This window comes from Chenopodium album, chromosome 11 (genome assembly GCF_948465745.1).
Source record: "Chenopodium album chromosome 11, dcCheAlbu1.1, whole genome shotgun sequence".
Lineage (NCBI taxonomy): Eukaryota > Viridiplantae > Streptophyta > Magnoliopsida > Caryophyllales > Amaranthaceae > Chenopodium > Chenopodium album.
This window is the reverse complement of record NC_137844.1, coordinates 4,447,571-4,467,497: the sequence shown is the minus strand read 5'-3', so window position 1 is coordinate 4,467,497 and position 19,927 is coordinate 4,447,571. Positions and strand designations below refer to the sequence as shown.

Sequence of the window (19,927 nt, the reverse complement as noted above, 5' to 3'; positions counted from 1 at the left end):
ATTGTGGGACCATTGCCGGCTTCTGGTGATTGTTAGAGGCAAAGAGAGAGAAAGTACAATGCCAAATCCTAAATAAAGAGCGGCATTTATGTGTAATGTGTTAGGATTTTGCGTGTGATTTTAGTTAAGAATATAGTATTACTATTTCTTAGTGTTCAATGATTTTGGAGAAGAATAATGTTAAAGAATATATTCGAATAAAGTCTAAGGTACTAAGGTAAGAGTGTTTACTAAGAATTCACATCGGCTCCCGCGTACTAGGAGAGGTCGATAGGATAGGAAGAGAAATATTATTATATTTATGAAGATATTTATATGAAATGACCATTGGGTGTAGCATGGTCTTATGGGTGAGACTTACATGTTCATATAGTTGTTACTTATTTACGGTTAGTGAGTTGTGTTATGCTCATTTATCAATTCAGTCCTTTTAAGTCGTAAAAATCTTAAATGTTCAACTTGCGGATAAGAAAGAGGAACTAAATAAAATCATAAGCTTTAAGATTCACTTCATGAGCAACCAATTCGCACTATGTTTTGAGCGCTAGTGAAAAATGAGATTAGTACTCGTAGCAATTTGCTATGATGCCATTGTCATATATCAAATAGATATTTGTTTTCATAATTGACACTCTGCCTTATTTGATAATTGGAGCTAGAAAACCATAACTGAACTTGAACCAATTTGAGCCATTTGACATCTTTGGAAAATTTTTAAACTCGATTAATCCAAATTTTGGTTGCTTACTTGTCTTCTGTTTAATAATTAGTACATCGGAAATGAAACTTGTAAGAAATCACCTAATCAAAAGGATAACTAACCTAGTTATTATCACTGTACGCATAAAAATATAGAATTCTAGTGGTAAAATGTGAAAAAATAGCATAACTTGGGACAAATGATTTGTTGGATGCAACTCATGCAAGTGTGAACAGAGTTGAGTATAATTCCAATGCCTCAATACAGTCGATAGAGAGATCATTCCCCAAAAATTGATCTTCATTGAGTAAATGTGACGATTGTGATTCCATAACCAACAACCGCTACAAAAACTAGTAATGTAGAACATGTCCCAAATATACGAGTGTGCTACTTCTAGAAGACATTAAAAGAGAGTATAAAAAGATATTTGATGAACTTTGTTCTAAGGCAAATTCTTGTACAAAACACTTTCCAAAACACTTGAACTTTTCGGGCCACAATTACAGCAAGGAGAAATACGGTGATCTGGTTCAAATTTTGAGTATGCACTCAGTCTTCTCACTAATCACCTATAAACACAAAGATCACCTATAAACACAAGATTTTCGCTACAAGGACACTTAACAAAACCATTATCTAAGCAGTATGGAGTACATCATAATGTACTTGGCATGTGGAAATGGAACTCAATCCACAAGTACTTTGCTGTTTCTACTACAAGCTCTTCCGAACTAGAAAATAAAGCGAGAGACATTTGCAACATAGAAATTGAATTTCAGTCCACCAGAATGACTAGGCAGTTTCCTGTTCGAACTCGCCTTCTGATTCTTCAGCATTGTCAGCTTCATCATCGTCTTCAGCGTCATTGTCAATGTCTTCTTTATCATTATCCACCTTTGTTTTCCCGATCACAACAACATTGCAATTCAACTTTTTAATTTCATTACACTGCAAAAATTGGAAGTAAAAAGAAACAATATCATCAGCTATATAAACATTTCCATAAAATTACTAGCCTGTTTGGTTGCATTAGAAATGTAAAAAGAAAGCTTGACCTATGAAGCCAGATACAACAATATTATATCCATCTATATCATTTCTCAAATAAGTAAAGCTAAAGCAACCTAACAGAAAACTCAGAGCACAACCTCCGCACAGATTTCCAGAATGAAGGCTGACTCTCAAGTTTCGGCAAAAAAACTACAAAAATTCATCCATAACAAAGTAAATGCCTCCATGTTACTTTGGATACCCTAAAGTGCTGGCCTGCTTACTTCAAAACAATTAGCTTGCATTTCATCAGAGGCTTCATATAAGCTAGATAACAAGTATGCACATAGCCAATACATCTAAAAGTATATTTTCATCCATAATCTCAGAGGAGTCAATTAGTAACTCAAATGGAATTCAATAGCCAATTAGTCATGAAAAATGACATTGTTACATGAAATAATGAAAACATTGACAAATCAAGTTTTAGCACATCTACACCAAGCTGTCCATCCATTCCTAGTCAAGAGATAATTTCAAAACAATGATGTGCCACTAGTTTTAAAAAAAATGCTAGTGTCTTCAAACTCTCAGCTTTGCAATACAAGTGTATTATCTAATCAAGAAAGCATATCCCCTTTCTAAAAAGGAGACCTAGGTTCAGGTCTAAAGATAAATCGAACCTCCAGAATGTTAATTATGTTGGCGTGAATATCAAACGATGATATTAATAAAATAAAATGTAGGTTATTTTACTCAAATAAAAAAATTCACCAAAACTATAGAGTTTATCAGCTTATCTGCCACAGGAAAATAGGTACACTAATTAATAAATTCTTAAGCCATATAAGCTTTCTATAACTCCCATTACACAGGCTAAAGTTTTAACAAAAAAAAAAGATCTTGATAATTCTCACAGGCACTCTGTTATAAAGATTGCACCTAAACCACGCAAGTGTGCTCAACCATCCACAAATACAAAATGGTCAATCATCAATCCATTCAATCCTGAAAGTGATAAATGTTAATGAATAAAGTAATCCTTATGTATAAACCAACTCCAATTACAAACCTTAATTTACATCTACCTAAATACAACTCAACGGCTAATCAATCATGCAAAATGATATTTGACATGAAATGATTAAAAATATTAACAAATCAAGTTTTGGCACATCTAGACCAAATCGTCCATTAATAAATAGGGAAAGTTTCATCAATCAATATGAAGAATAATGTTGTCAACCATTTCATACTAGACAAAACTTGCTTGTATAATTGTTCCGAGATATTATGAATGATGTAATCAACATGTATAAATCAACTCCCTTTACAAATCCTAATTTTCAAGCCAAAATAACCTTGCATGTAGAGCCAATCACATCAAATTCTAATCAATCAATCAATGCAAGAGTGGGTGAATGCAAGTTGCACAAATGTAAAACCAACTAACAAAGCAAAATCTAACCTCGAAGGGAAATTTCCACTAGGGCATCCACCAGCATAAAGGGTTTTGATAGGGGATCAAACACAAACAACGGCAATGGTCACACTTAATCAATACCACACTATTCCTTAGAACAGAAGTTTAAAAAAAAAACAAAGTAAAAAATCCATAAGATTCGCACATCAATTGTCTTCGTCTTCCAGCTCCATATATGAATTCTTCTAGTACAAACAATATAAAGATTAGTTTAGTCTTTCAAGTACAATGAATTGATCTCCCTTAATTTTACCAGCCAAGACCACAACAGCTACAACACCAAGAAGACCCTAAATTAAATTTTTTTTGAATTCTGTAAAACTATCCAATTCAACCATGAACAACATGAACTCTGATTAAAGGACTAAAAACTCAGAAATCCAACACCCCACAAATTTAACAAACTCCAAAACATTTTCTAATGGCTAAAAGATCATTCCAAAGCAATATATGCAGTGTTCCAAGGCAATAGTAGTTGGATGCAAAAGATTGTTCTTCAATATTTGCCTTGATTGGCAGTCGCACACAATGCCTTAATAAATTACCCAACCTTTCAATTTCTTCCTAACAAAATCCCTAATTCTCAAAATAAACAACTCAATTCCTAGGGTTTGCTCATGACCAGAGTGATCAAACTTAAATTAGGCAAAAATACATTATGAAAATAACTAATTATAAAATTAAGAAGAATTAATACAGAGCAAAATTGCAAACGAAATGTAAAAAAATAAAAAATGAAGGAGGTTAGAAATTGAAGGACCTTGTCGAGAAATTCAGATTCTTCCAAAGCTAAGAGTTCGTCTTCGTTTTGGGCATTAGCTAATTGGTGTTGGAGAAGAAGTGACGCCGGAATCATCCGCTCCGACGACGGAAATTGGGTCATAAACGCCGGAAACTGCAGCATTTTCTCCCGCCTTCAGTTACGTGTTGTCTGCTAAAGTCCTAAATCAACGATTTGGAGGCTCCTACAGTGAAAATGTTTACTACTCGTAAGAGTTAGCTTAACAAGGCCTTAATAATTCCAAAATAGTAATAATACTACCTCTGTTTTTTTATTAGTCGACACGTTTTGACTTTAACACTATTCACACGCCTACCTTTGACCATGTTTTGTGATTTATATGTAAAGAAAAATATAGTCAAGTGGGATCTTGTTAGATTTGTCACAATATATATTTTCAAAATATCAACTTTTTATAATTTTTGCTTATTGGTAATTAAAGATATTGATGATTGAATTTATGCATTGGCAAACGTGACTAGAGAAACATGTCAACTAAAAAGAAACGGAGAAAGTATTAATTTAGTAAAAATAATTTCAATTCAGCAAAAATGAGGTGGAGTGAATATAGTACAATTAAAAAAATGAAATCTACCGTCATATCAAACGTGTCTGAAAATCTGAAATGATACTTCTTCTATCATTTTATAATTGCAACATTTCTCCTTTTACATTTGCCGATACATTATTTCAATCGTTAGTACTACCTCCGTTCCTGAAAATTCGACTCACCTACTATTCATGTGGTCAAAATAAGATAACTTTCACCGTATTTTATGATTTATACAATCAAAATATATTAACAAGTTTGATATTATTAGACTCCCCTAATGATAAAATATTCAAATATCAAACTTTTTAAAATTTTAATTATATATAGCTGAAGTCATTAATGGTCAAAGATGTTTATTAGAGACCGTGCAAATGATAATTGAGTGAAACCTTCCGGAATGGAGGGGTATATTTAATTACAAATATGTAAAAATAAACGTATAATATTACTCTACAAAATAGAATTAATTGAACGAATCTAACAAAATCTCACATAACTATCTTTTTGCTAACAACGCATCTTCTGTTTGTAAAAGAACAAAGTAATCTATATAATACTGATCAAGTAACTCCAGTAACACTGACCTTCACTAACAAAGTAATTTCATAATGTTCGGACACACCGCTAGTCACATATAAAAATTTGTGTTTTGCTAATCTATAAATAATTAAATTTAGTCAAAATAAAACACACTAGTAATATAAATTAGAATTTATTATATACACCCGGGTACACCGTATACCCAACTAACCCAAGGTTAGTTTTTACTCTTGATTTGATGATTAAATGAAAACACAATTATCAAAATGATTACAAAATATTCATGGGTGTACGGTACACTTGGATGTATTATGTATATAACAATATCGCAGTATAAATAGTGTAAACATCAAACCGTTACAAATACACTATAAAAAAACAGAGAAAATACTTGTTGAAAGTACGATCCTACCCTTACTTAAAAAAACCTCTTTGGCCCTTTTTCTTCTTCCACAGTCTACACTCTCTTTCCCACTTCTCTTTCCTACCATCCTCTTAAAATCAAATATCCCTTTCCGGAAAACCTGCTTCAGCCGGAATCACCACCCTAACCGCCGCCATAAACTGGCAACCTTACCTTCACCGTTTACACTTCACAGTTCACACACATTACTTCAATTCTGCTTTACCTTTTTGTAATATATAGAAAAACCACCACCGTCAAAGCCGCCTTCAAAGTCTATGGCGTCAACTGTTAGGATATAATTATGTTAAGTGAGATATATTTTGTGAATATATTTGTATATATCTTATTAGGAGTTTTTGGCATGTTAAGTTAATGTTGTAAGCCTATATATATGTGTTTAATGGTAAACGCTCATTAAGCCGTTTTCTCCTAAATTTCTTGTGAGTTTAACATGGTATCAGAGCCAGGTTAAGTTATGTTGTGATCTGGGCCAATATTATGGACAACTCACATGTAAGGGGGAGTGTTGAGCCCATGAGAAAACCCACATGTGAGTGGTGTGTTATCCCACATTGATTGAGTTTATAAATGAAAGTTTGTATTGAGATGTGTATCCCACATTGAAGAAATAAGAAATTTGTGTCCACTTTATAAGGGTAAGGGGCTACTCCCCTCATTGCCATATGATTTTGAGGTGGAACCTCCTTGGTCGTATAAAGTGGACAGTTGTGTTAGGTGTGGTCCATGTCTGTTTATCATTTATATCCTAACATCAACCAAGAAGCCGCCTGTCTCCACCTCATCTCCCACTGCACCACCTCCAACAAAAGCTCAAGTAAGTATAAAGTTGATTGGTGCTACATTTGTTAATATATGGATGAAGTAGATAAAATTCACTAATTCTTATATGTGATATTTCCAAATTATAGCAACGAGCAGTGAAGAGGATAAATAATGAGTATACACCTGTGGTTGAATCTAGTACTCGATGTACTAGATCTCGAAAGGTGGATGCTTCAGTTAGGAATGATTTGCACGAGGCTGGGGAGGCCAAACGCAGTAATGACTGTATGGATGATGAGTTAGAGACTCAGGGACATAATACGAAAAACAGTCCGGACTCAAATGGTGTAATGGATGAGGATGGCAACAATGAGATTTGTATAGGCAATCAGGAAGTTGACAAGTCATTTGATCACACGACTTTAGGACAACAAGCAGGGCGAGGAGAGGGTGATTCTTCGACTGGTGTGTATTATTTGATGAAGGGTAAAGGAGGGAGATTTGTGAGTCTTAATCCGAGCATGGAGAATGGGAATAAATCTTGTGCATCTCGCTCCTCAGACACTTCTTGGTTAGTCCAAAGCCCGATGCTTGGTGGTCCTACGGATGGTAGTGTCATTCCTAGCTTTGCTGCCCACATTGCTTCTCGTATTTGGCTTGGGCAGAGTGAGGAACGGCCTGTTTTGAGGTGTCATATTAGGGGTAATGCATGTGTTGCTTTGGGGAAGTGGCGTGAGGAGTTAAGCAACGATTTAGTTAAACGCATTGATGCTACTGGACTTTCTCACTTGCCACGGGTCATGTACCGCCACATTGACATGCCCCTGATTTCTACGTTTGTTGAGCGATGGCAACCTGACACGAACTCATCTCACTTGCCTTTTGGAGAGATGACAATCATGTTGCACGATTTATGGCATATCCTTAGGGTACCTGTTGAGGGGCATATGATTACTTCCCGTTGTGACTCAACATATTTGCAGCAAGAAATCTGCAAGCTGTTGTAGGTAGGGGTGTTCAAAACTACCCGACCCGTTTGACCCGACCTGTTGACCCGCAAAATACCCGACGAGTTTTTTTTATTTTTTCTCAATTTAGCGGGTCGGGTACCCGACCTGTTAAAATATAATATTTACGGGTCGGGTAATGGGCCGCGTTCAGAGTGTAGCGGGTACCCGTTAAATACCCGGTTTTTTTTTACATTTTTTTTTTACTAGAAGCATTTTACTCCTCTAGGGTTACTAGTTATTGGGCTTTTGTGAGTTAGTGAATAGCATGCAGTAGCTGCTACTAGGGCTGTACACAGTTTGGTCTGGACCGTAACCAAACCAGACCAAACCGCATTTTAGCGGTTTGGTTTGGTTTACGGTTTGGAAAAATATGGTTTGGTTTCGATTTTAGGGGGAATATGGTTTGCGGTTTGGTTTGGTTTGGTTTTTCGAAAATTATAAACCAAACCAAACCGTAAACCAGTAAACCGCATTTTAATATTTATATAATTTTTAACTAATTAGAATAGTTATTATATATAATAAAAAAATTAAAAAAAAAACAAAAAAAACATGAAAAATCATTAGAAGACTATACAGTAGTATACTACTATACTCATTCTCAAATATCAATACTTAAAATTCAACAGGTCATATAACTCATATTGCTCTTATTGTGTTAGCACTTAGCACTTTAAAACTTTGTAGTAAAATTTAATCCCTTTGGGCTAATTATTTAAATTTTATTATAAATTTATTAATATTTGACAATTTTTTAGGAAAAAATGTCGTCTCATCATAAACCGCAAACCAAACCGCACCAAACCGCATTATTACGATTTGGTTTGGTTTGGTTTCAATACTAATATGGTTTGGTTTGGTTTGGAAAATTGACCAAACCGTATTTTGCGGTTTGGTTTGGTCTACACTCAAACCAGACCATGTTCACCCTTAGCTGCTACTCATCAGTCCTCACCCCTCTTCTCTCTTCTCTCTCCTCTCTCCTCTCCCCTCTCCCATCTCTCAAACACTCACTCTCAAATCTCCGGCGACACCACACGCACCGCACCTCAGCACTATACTCACTCTCAAGCAACCACCGCCCTCAGTCTCAAGCGACCACCGCACGCATCGCACCTCACTCACCGTCAGCTAGCCACGTCATCAGGTTAGTTTTGTTTTTTTTTTTTTTGCGTTAATTTATTTGCTGATGTTTGTTACTTTGTTTATATTTAATTTATTTTTAATTACATATTTAGTGTAAGTGATGATAGTTTTTGTTTTTGTTTTTTTGAATTATTTATTTGTGTAGGGAATAAACACTTGGTTTCGGAGCAATCAACAATTATCATTGATGAGAGTCATGAGACAATTGAAGCTTCGGCTCCCCGATTTAGTTTGATTTGTGGCTCTTAGATATTATTTAGACTTTGTAATTTATTTGGTTTTTTTTGTTGTTTTAATTTGATGTAAACTCTCTGATTTGAAACACACAGCAAAAAAACACATCATTTTTTTTATTATTTATTTATAATTAAAACAGTAGGTTTTTTTTAATAAATAAGTACATCAATTTGTATTTTTAATAAAAAAGGTTTTTTTTGGTATAAAAACAGCAGGTTTTATTATTTTTTTTAATAAAAAATCATATATATTAAAATATCGGGGACCCGGTAAAAGCGCATTTCCGGGTAATGGGCCTCCTAAATCCCTACCCGCATTTCCGGGTACCCGCACTTTCGGGTACCCGAAAACCCAGGTACCCGGTTATGAGCACCCCTAGTTGCAGGTTGACCCTAAAGAAGTCGTAGAGAAGCCGAGAGCTTACTGGGATAATGGGGGTGTCAAATTTGAGGGTATCTTTGAGAGGTGTAGACTTGTGGAGAGGGACGACCCTGATAATGTGATGATGGCTTATTTGTTGGCGTTGCTTGGTTCTTCCTTGTTTGTCGACAAGAATGGTAACAGATTTTCCCCGACTTGCATATTGGAGTTGAAGGAGGATTTGGACCGTGTTTCTCAGTATTCTTGGGGTTCGACGGCATTGGCATATCTATATCGTCAGCTTGGTATAGCTTCACGGAGTGAGTGTAGAGCGATGGGAGGATGTTTAACGCTTATGCAAGCATGGATATATGAGTACTTTCCTTGTTTTTGACCACATCAGGGCTCATTAGTGATACAACCAGGAGATGCTCGTGCCTTGATGTGGGATTATGGCAGTGAGAGTAAGGACCACCTTCGACTGGCCTCATATCGTAAACGACTTGATCAGATGACTGCAAGAGAGGTAACATGTTAAGTTATACAATGATTTTATGCTACTATAAAATATTAATCAGTGTGAATGTCATTTTATTGTATGCAAGTTAATTGGTTGCCCTATGTTCCCGACCCTGCTGTTGATGTTCCGAGGACTACTTATTTGGGTTGTTTATGTTATCATGACATCATTGAGCCATATAATTCTGATCGTGTCACTCGACAACTTGGTTACGTGCAGGAGATCCCTCCTCCGGCTCTAGCGCCAGACAAAGCATATAGGCCGCCTAATATAAAGTCGTATAAGTTAGAGTTCTCCATCCCATATGCAATCTCAATGCGGCAAAGGTTTAATCCTTTGTTCGGTGGTATTCGTGTTAATGTTTTGAAGCGCTTTGAGGACGACAGCTTAACTACTTGCTCAGATGATTACATGGATTGGTTTATTAAGTACTCCCATCCTCATATTATTAACGACGAGGGTATATCGAGGACTCGGAGACTTCTTGAAAGGACAAACACTGATTATGTAAGTATATTACGATGTACTTCGTATTAAAGATTGCTAAATTTTCAAATTACTGACTTGTTTTTTTTTTTCTGTGTCCTTTCAGTGGGTGAATCGCTTTATACATGTTCTTCGGCGTTTTATGGCTGAGAATGGTTATAAACGGACCCCGGCAATGATAGAGGCGGAAGAGGCTATTAAGGAATGGAATTTAGCGTTAGGGAAAGCAATGACCTGATTTTAAGGACAATCTAGATTTTATTGCAATTTTTAACTATGATGTGGTTTATAATTAACCCATTCATTTTGTATATCTTGTTTGTAGACTCATTTGCCTAGTATGAGAGTATTTTTTTTTTTTTTGGTGTTCAAAGAGGCACAAGGGCGGGGTAAGAATCGATCCAGAATCTCTTGAAACTGGGATTATGAAAGTAGTTCTTAATACAGTATTGCTTTTGGATAGAGAATGTCAAAAAAAATGATGTAAAAATTGTTAAAAATCTGATATAAATATGTCCAAATCTTATACATATAAGTTAATATCTTATGGTGAGTCTGGTCTCACGCAATAAAACCCTTATTGACCTACGATTCTCTCCACCTTAAAATTATTCTGTAAAACGAATCATTATTAATTCATACTGTATAAATGACAATTTTACTCAAGTTACCGGATAATAATAGGTTAGGGCCTGAAGTTTTAAGAATGTCCCTCCAAAATTGAGAACGCTATGAGTTACTCAATAATGGGAACTTTTTTCAAAATTGTCTTAGGACAGGATGCGATTTCAAACTACTATTTTTTTTTTCCTGGAAAAATACTCTATAATTTAAGGGACTGTTCTGATTCATTGAACTGAACTGAACTAAACTGAATTGATTTTTTTTTTTTTTTTGCTGAACTTAAATTATTTTACTAAAGTAAAATTAATTTTGCTGAATTGAAATTATTTTTACTGATTTTCTATTACTCCCTCCGTGTTTTAATAAATATTACAGTTTGACCAAACACGCATGTCGAGACACTACTTTGACCATTAATTTATCTAATTATATGTTAGTAAAATCATAGGAAATTTTATAACATGAAAGTACACATAATAACAAATCCAACAATATATTATATAATAATATTTGTTTTTTATATATTGGTAAATTAATCAAGTCAAAAACATTATGTGAATAGTGAAAAATGTCAAACTGTAACACTTATTAAAACACAGAAGGAGTATATTTCTTCTCTATAATTACTGAATTGAAATTATTTTTACTGAACTGAACTTATTTTCACTTAATATAAGTATTATTTTTTGTAAGGTGAAGTGAATAAGACCTTAATCTTTACCAATAATAAGTATATTACACCCTCCGTCCTTTTATTAAGAGTCCCGTTTCTAACATTTACGGAGTATAACTCACATTAACATAATAAAGAGAAATGAGACTCTAAGAGCAACTCCAATGGTTGTAGCTAGGGAGTTGCTTGCAATTTCAATAATTTCCAAGCTACTAGCTTGACCATTGGAGTTAGAAAACTCAATTAACTTGGCTAAGCAAATTAGCTTTGTAAAGCTAATTTGCTTGGGAATTAAACTTGTCGAAATAAAATACTCATCACACCAATTAAGCTTTTTCCATGTATTTTCTATCCAACAACTACTACTAAACTAATAGCTAGCCATTGGAGCAAAAAGTAGCTAAAAATGATAATTAGCTTAAAAGATGACGTGACATGACAAGCTAATCAATAAACCTATACTAAAGGCGAAACCAGGAATGACACTTGTCATTTCCTGGTTAAAAATTTTCCCGCCTTTTTTTTCCATTCCTTTTTAGTTTTTTGACAACATATTTAATTTAATCCAATTATATTCAAAATTTTTTTATATATATATTCTATATATACTTGGAAACTTTTAGTTACAATAATACTAACATTGATTAAAAATAATGTATTGGAATATATTCTTTTCCAAAATTGCTATAATATTATCAATATCAATTTTTTTTTTCACCAACTTTTATCATTTGATAATAAAATTTATTTTAATTAAAAAAAGAAAAATTATTTTGGTAGCATACTTTGTATTAATCTTAAAATTATACGTAACATTTATAAGAACAAAATAAGTTTGTTATAGTATACTTTGTACACAACATATATAATTGGAAAATTATTTAATTATTCTAAACATTTATGTCATTATTTAAAAAATAAAAACCCCTACTACTCACTAAAGATATATTTAAAAAGTTGATTATTGAATACTAATTATCCTAAAGTAAAATGAACTCAACTAAATTTTCATATTATGTCGATCAAAGTGTGTCAACAATTTAAGGACAAATGTATACGAGTTCGTATATGGGTACTAACCTAAGCTAATATTTTAATTTTCTTATATAAAACCTTATAGCTTCTAAGTTTCTATTACTATATTTATTTATTTAAACAATCCAATTCAATAACCTTTACGTATTTAGTATTGGTATAAATTAATTAAAATTCAAGTTATTTTGTTACAAATAATTTTTTTGGATAAATTATCGTTGAATTAACACCATTATTTATTGTTTATTTGTTGTAAAATTTAATCATGACCGTGCATGACACGAGATTTAACCTAGTTGTCTAATAAAAGGACGGAGGAGTAAAAAAGGGGGTTACAAGTTGAATTTTCAATTACGGACTAACAAAAAAAAAAAAAAAAGGAAAAAACAGTTCTCCCTTTGGCCGCCGTTTGGTTGACTGTCCTCAATCGACGACGAAAATTTCCGGTCGGATAGCGGTTTATCGGCCGTCGCTTGGACTCCACTTTGGCTGTTATTCTATCTCCTCAACTCGCCGGTAACTTCTTCCCCTCACGCCAATCTCATCTCTTAAGCTTACCTTAGCATTCCTAAATTTATTCCCGTCTTCCTTTTCAAATTTAGTGAATTTAGTTTATTTATTCCGGGAATTTTGTTCTTATATAATATGTTGTCCTCTAATCCCCTTAATTCTGTGATGTGTTGTACTTGCTTAATCTTGGTAATTTGAATAAATAGATAGTTTCATGGTTTGACTGGAATTAATTGATTGATTTAAATTTGGATTGAATTGGGGTTGCAATGCTTGTGTCAATTGAATAGGTGATAGGGTTATTGCTGCCACTCGTGGGTTTATCGGAACAACGACGTTTTCGGCTTTTCGGATATAATGGGAAGAGGGAGGAAGAATTTGAAGAGGGAGGTGGAAGAGGACGACTTCACTCTTCAACAAGGTCAAAGTATTATGCAAGTTGTGTCCCTTCGAGGTTCCAATCTTATTGAGGTACTGACTGAATGTTGCTTTCCTAATCAATGTAGTAATGCTTTGGAGCTTATTAATCTTTGAGAATGCTGGTGCTTATTTGTGATTTTGAATTCATCTTTTTGAAATGATTTTCTATATTGAGATCGTGTGGAATTTTTGAAGTTTTATCTGAGAAATTTCTTAATAAATAGTCATATGGCATTGAATTAGTGTACACATTTGTCGGGTTTCAGTAATTGTATGATGGATAAGTGATGGATGGTTCCCTATATTGTTCTCCTTTACACTTTGGCTTCTGAGGAGTTGTTTTTTCTCAAATTAGCCGATAGCATGACCAAAGGTTGTTAATTTTCTATTGTGTATAAGTTGGGGTGTTTTCCAATTTCAAGATTAGAAAGGCGATTGACCCTCCTGACATTGGGTATAGATTAGATCAGAGGTTTAATCCAGAGGAAGTTAAGACCCTAATGTAGCCGCACTGCCTTCACTAGTCTACTCCTTTACGAGGAAGGGTTACAGAGTCAAGGGTTCTGATGATAGTTGTAGGGTGGAAGTGTGGAACACATGGACTTGCAAGATTTGGATGTGTGGATAGTAACTAACTGAGCATTTGGTTTTGTATGTTTTTCAGGTAACAGATGGAAAAGGTGAGAAGTCCTTGGCTCTTTTTCCTGCCAAATTTCAGAAAAGCATGTGGATAAAGAATGGTTAGTTATCGGAAACATTACGAACATTATACTAAAATTTCTACTATATTAATGAAGTATCACTTTCTCTATGCATAGGGAGCTTTGTTGTTGTCGATGACAGTGGTAAAGAGGAGGCTCTTGAGTCTGGTAGTAAGGTGGGATGCATCGTATCCCAAGTTCTCTTCCATGATAAAGTTAGGCGTCTTCAAAAAAGCTCTGATTGGTAAGCTCTTACTTATTCAGATCTTCAGAATCTGCTTTAGGCTGGTAGTTTCTATTTCTGAGAGCATCTTTGTTTGTTTCTCTTTTTTTCCATTGTTTAGTCAGGTCAGCTGAATTACCTATATATTTTGTAATTTGTAGTCCTATTATGGTCTTTATTTAGCTTTCATGAAGTCTCTTTATCTTGATCTTATTTGTTGAAGCTTCATCAAGCTTGTATATTAATAAAGCTTTTAAAAGAGGGGGATTTAGCGCAATGTCCACGTATTGAGTTACATTGTTGTAGTCAGCCTGAACTAGAGGTCTCCCCTTTTAATTATGAGTATTGTCTGATTGTCAGATATCATATGGGCAATGTAAGGTGTATGCATCTTCAGAAGCATTGTCTCCTACTTCCCTAACTCTTCCATGTTAGACCTTTTAAACATTTTCTAACTTTTGCGATGGTAAGCTGCTAGACGCCTACACCACCTCAGTCCTCAGGTGATCCTTGTTTACTAGGAAGTACAGTGTATATTATTATTATATGGCTGTTTTCAAGGAGTCAGCCTAAAAACTTGATGGATTTTTTTTTAATGGACAAGTTAATTGATTTATAGTTTCTTAGCTATCTGCAAGTCTGCAACTACCTACTCCTCCACTGTATAATGTAGTCATACCTTTGATTCCCTTTATTAATGGCTGCATTTTCCTCGATTCAATACTTCTGGATTTACTAGCTTTGGTAGCTGTGAATCTATAAGTAGAAGCTTGTTTGTCGTGCTGAACTAACACCCTACATGGAGATTGCTATTTTGTCTCTCCAATTGTGGAAAGTTCCTAGGCCTCATCCATTGTTTTCTTCATGATAAATTTTAGGCCCAAGCTGACGTGTCCAAGCCTGGGATGCTATAGTTTTTCCGCCTTATTCTTGTTTTACTGCATAACCAGTGGTTCAGAACATAATAGGTTGAATCTTAGCTTTAACATTGCTCTTCCATAAATGAAGGGAATATAGGATTAAGGTCCTGGTACACCTTTTGTATCCTTGGGATTTGCTCCCTCTGACCATCGATATCTTTAATTATTGATTTAAAGAAAGTATTTTGAAAACATACATTAAGAAAAACTCTTCTTACATACTAACCTTTGTTTTCATATATTAGCAAATAATTGATAGTCCAAGTGGGGTGTGCAATTAGTCATGATGTGTCAACTAAATAAAGACTGGGGTAGGACCTAACATGTAAATCCCTGGTGATATATATATATATATATATATATATATATATATATATATATATATATATATATATATATACACACACACACACACACACACTAAGGTGTTGGGTGCGCTGTTCTGCAGCTTGAGCAGGACTAAAAAGAGGGATTGCTAATGTCACATTATTAGAAGTTATTACTGATTTGTTTTTGGTTACATAACTCATCTTTCCTGTTGTCATATATATAATGTAACTTCTCCTAAATTAGATTGGCTCCTACTTAGTCCTTATTGCTTTACATGTGATTGGACAAGAATTTTGCTAGCAGATATACAGCATGGGGATTTTAGGCTAGACTTCATGGAAGGAGACTTACCTCCTATTCTAAGTATGTAAAACAAAATTTTGGACTAGGTCTATTTATATGCTGATTTACTGCTTAAGTGCTTAGGTCCTCGTCCTCCTCATTGATTTCTTTATCTGACATTTGGTGAACCTTGGCCCCTTGGGTAATTACTTTAATGCTGGCTGTTCAGCTCAAACGTGAATGACTTATGAAGATGTAGTTCAAGCATGCTTTCGGGTGTACGTGGCTAGAGTGGATTATAATTACATTGATTATGTGATTTTCGGGCTTTCGAAGTATCATCTGTATAAACAATACTTTTTGTATTTTTGGACAATTACTAGTGTAAGGGAGCTCCCTTGTCTTTTTTTTGGAATCTATCCCGTCTCCATAGATATGTATCATGCAAGTTCCTTGCAGTGTTTCACTTTCATTACTGGAGGAATGAGTGGCCTGCTTAAGTAATTATGTTTACAATTCTCATGGATTTCTGTCCTAATATAGGTTACACAAGATAACTACTCTGTATATTAGCTTCATTATTTGGAGTATATAGAAAGTTGAAAGACTTGAAACAACTATATCCTTTCTCAGCAACCTTTAAAAAGCCTTAGTGCTTTGGAGCACTGCAATTTAGGCATTTGATATGATCTCTCTTTCTTCTTCTTCTTCTTCTTCTTTTTTTTTTTTTTTTTTTATTTTTTTTTTTTATTTTAATTTTTTTAATTTTTTTTTTTTTTTTTTCAGTAGGAAATGTCTTTCCCCTTTCTTTTCTTAGTGGAATCTGTCTGATGCCAATGTGGAATAAACTATGTAGTCTTTCACTGGTGTGTGTGGCAAGGTCATGTTTTTTTTACGCTGGAGTCAAGAGGCGTGTAGGTCATTTTTACTGTGAATGGACTGCTCTCATTATAATAATTTCATGAGACGAAGCCACTATGAAAATTTTTATATGTAGGTTTCATATGTTACTCATCATTTACCAATTACCATTACTCATTGATGATTGCATCTTACCTCCTCAGGCCAGAAGCATTCAAGTCACAAACTATTGATAGCTCCACTAGAAATTCCCCAGGACCTGTTTCTGAACAGGAAGCAGATGATTCAGGCACAAGTGATGATGATGGACTTCCACCACTTGAAACAAACATGAATAGAAGGAGGCCGTATGACTTGCATTCAGGCTCAGCATCAAATTCTGATGCAGATAGTGACACTAATGAAGAGTCTTAGACACGGAATTCTGGTAATTTCTTTCTAGATTTTAGATGTTATAGTCAGGTGGCACTTGCACGAACAATTATCACTACTCTTTATGTTCTCTCTCAAATCGTGCACAGAAATGTGTTCTAAGCAATTTTTGTAGAGATATCTATGTAATATTGAATAGATCCAGGTGGTACATGTTATTCAGATAATTGTAAAGTAAACTCAGTGCTATTGATAGTTGAGTTTATTTTGCTATTAGTATGCTGTTATTATCGCATCTTGCTCCTCTGTTGGCCGTACGACTAATTCTGAGCTGTATGCACACACTGACCTGCGACATGACTAGATGGGTTTGTGAAGGTTACGTAGAGTTGTATTTCATGAAATCATTTGGTATGGAAAATTTTACAAGTCCATCGCGATTGAATGATATCCGTTTTGAAATGTCAAAAAATGACAAATAAGTCAACATCTGCATAAGCTTTGCGAACGTGGCATGTTTGTTCTAAGGTCCAAAGTACAGTATAAAGATCGTTATCAGAGAATATTTAGCACTCTCCCAAGTTATTTTCACTCCATTCATGAAGAAATTAAAATCCAATTTGGTTTGTGTAGTTTCACTCCTTTTTCTTCCCAATATGCCCTATATTGGTCTATGATCAAGATAAATCCTATTTCAAGCTCTATTACTTATTAATTTGGGAGGATGCTAAAAACAATGGTGTTTCCGAGTTTCAGCATTGCTATGTTGTGATAAGGATGAACTAGCAAAGACACTAAGGCGCATGAGATGTCAATGAATAAACACTCCATCAAAAATATACTTGTACTTCTATATATCAACATCCCGTCTTCAAAATTCTATTTTTTTTTTTCCGAAACCTTATCACATGATAAGCTGAATCGCATATTACGTACAAATTTTGTATTGTTGGCCCACCATGCCACCAAACTGGTAAAAGCGTAGAGTGGTATACGGATAAGGGAAGTTCCTCACGTTCTCTCAACTTTGGCAGGGTAGCACTCAGCAAGTCACACCAAATAGCGAGTAATTAATTACAGCATCAATTACTTAGCGTTGTATGATATTCTTTTCCCTCTGACAAATTGAAGAAATTAAAGTTGTTAAGTGAACTACTGCATCTAAAACTACCGGTCAATATTTTCCAACACAAGCAAAGTTAACTTTAATCAGTTCCCTTTTCTCCCTCTTGTTATCATAATGATCATATTTCATTTTCCCACAGCTTAGATTCTTTTCCCTTTTTCTTTAAAGTACATTTGAAGAATATTTAACGTACTTCTAACATTTTATTCCGAATGCATTAGAATAAAGTATTGGGGTAAAAAGAAGAAGTGTTACATATAGGGATGTCAGTGGGGCGGGTCAAGTAGGAGACCCGCCCCATCCCCGCCCCAGTGGGGCGGGGATGGGTCTCGGTTTGGCGGGTGGTGGGGCGGGGATGGGGATAAAAACCATACCCGCCATGGGTGATGGGGCGGGGGTGGATTTTAAGTTGTACCCGCCCCATCCCCGCCCCGCCCCGCCCCACTTCATACCCGCCCCATCCCCACCTCATACCCACATCTATATATCTTTTAAAGCAAAATTACATACTTTTATACTATTTTTAAAATAATTACGTGAAATACAATATTAATTATAATACTTTGTATGACACTTATATTATAACACAAAAATGTGTGTAGAATGTTTTATTTTATAATTCGTATTAATTATGTAAGATTGTTTATTTGAGATACGAAGATTAGGTGGATCTTGGGTGGGGATTATGCGGGTCTTTTGTGGGGATAAGGTGGGGATGGATATCCAAGTGGGGGATGGGGCGGGGATGGTTTTTTAGTTGTACCCGGTGGGGCGGGGATGGGGATGAAAATTGGACCCGCCGCGGGGATGGGGATGGGGATGGGGATGAAAATATTAGGTGGGGATGGGGATGGGAAGGCCAACATCCGCCCCGCCCCGCCCCATTGACATCCCTAGTTACATAGGGTAATATCTAATTACATGACCAACATTAACAATTTAATATGCTACTCGATTTGCTTCTTTGCAAATATGTTAGGTCTCTTAATGATCAAACTTTCATAAGAGCAATTAGATGGCTAGACATCGGAAAATACGTTGATCACTAGACGATTGTCCACTTCAATGTGAATGTTTTTGATTTCTTGTTCAATGGCTAGGAGAATGTTAATATGGAAAGTTGTAGCCCATGCAATGACGAATTAAGTGATGTCAAGGATGAAAGTGTCTGTATGAAATACTCCGTGGTATATAAGTTCAAAAGTAAAAATACAATGTAACCATGGGCACACAATAAGATTTAAAAGATTCAGCGTTTTTAATAAGCACATTTTACAAAGATAGAAATCGCAATTTTTTTTTTTTTTTTTTTTTTTTTTTTTTTTTTTTTTTTGTTTAGACACTATCTATGATACTCTGTATTATTTAGAGTTAAAAGTCTAACTTTCAATTCGGGAACAGTTCGATTCTGGGGTCACAAAAGTCTCTTAGAGATGGGTGCAAAGGAAAAGTCGTTACTTATTAGAGACAAAGGCCCCGTTCTCTTCACCTTATTTTTGCTGAACAAAATTATATTTGCTGGACTTAAATTATTTTTACTGAACTTAAATTAATTTTACTGAATTGAAATTATTTTTGCTGAACTGAAATTATTTTTACTGATTTTCTATTATAATTCTTCTTTAAGAAAACTGAATTTTATTTGAACTGAAATTATTTTTACTGAAATAAAATTAATTTTACTGAACTAAACTTATTTTTAGTGAACTGAAATAATTTTTACTTAATATTATTTTTTTAAGGTGAATAAAACAGGACCAAACTCACATTTCAATAGGATTTGTTTCAAATAAAATCATTCCATAAACAGAGCCTGACATTTCCCTCTTCTTCTCCTCTTTTCCCTTCGTGT

The 19,927-nt window shown here is 34.6% G+C and overlaps 2 protein-coding genes across 2 annotated transcripts; one reads left to right on the top strand and one right to left on the bottom strand.

Annotated features, from left to right (window-relative positions):
- Positions 1-1,129: 1,129 nt before the first annotated feature.
- On the bottom strand, positions 1,130-4,163 carry LOC145568303 (uncharacterized). Its single transcript, XM_081627736.1, has 2 exons — positions 3,937-4,163; positions 1,130-1,651 (listed from the first exon to the last, which is right to left on the bottom strand). The coding sequence occupies exons 1-2, from the start codon at positions 4,078-4,080 to the stop codon at positions 1,496-1,498; spliced, it is 300 nt and encodes a 99-aa protein (XP_081483862.1). The 5' UTR covers positions 4,081-4,163; the 3' UTR covers positions 1,130-1,495.
- Positions 4,164-12,690: 8,527 nt separating this feature from the next.
- Positions 12,691-17,225, top strand: LOC145568302 (uncharacterized). Its single transcript, XM_081627734.1, has 5 exons — positions 12,691-12,846; positions 13,131-13,311; positions 13,925-14,000; positions 14,079-14,205; positions 16,781-17,225. The coding sequence occupies exons 2-5, from the start codon at positions 13,198-13,200 to the stop codon at positions 16,989-16,991; spliced, it is 528 nt and encodes a 175-aa protein (XP_081483860.1). The 5' UTR covers positions 12,691-12,846; positions 13,131-13,197; the 3' UTR covers positions 16,992-17,225.
- Positions 17,226-19,927: the final 2,702 nt, after the last annotated feature.

What these genes read in the sequence shown, in the direction of transcription:
- LOC145568302 (XM_081627734.1), top strand. Translation starts at nt 13,198, where the DNA reads ATGGGAAGAGGGAGGAAGAATTTGAAGAGGGAGGTGGAAGAGGACGAC. An exon ending in GAGGTTCCAATCTTATTGAG is followed by an intron (nt 13,312 to 13,924) that starts GTACTGACTGAA and finishes TATGTTTTTCAG; the next exon opens with GTAACAGATGGAAAAGGTGA. An exon ending in AAGCATGTGGATAAAGAATG is followed by an intron (nt 14,001 to 14,078) that starts GTTAGTTATCGG and finishes CTCTATGCATAG; the next exon opens with GGAGCTTTGTTGTTGTCGAT.
- LOC145568303 (XM_081627736.1), bottom strand. Translation starts at nt 4,080, where the DNA reads ATGCTGCAGTTTCCGGCGTTTATGACCCAATTTCCGTCGTCGGAGCGG. An exon ending in AATCTGAATTTCTCGACAAG is followed by an intron (nt 1,652 to 3,936) that starts GTCCTTCAATTT and finishes CAATTTTTGCAG; the next exon opens with TGTAATGAAATTAAAAAGTT.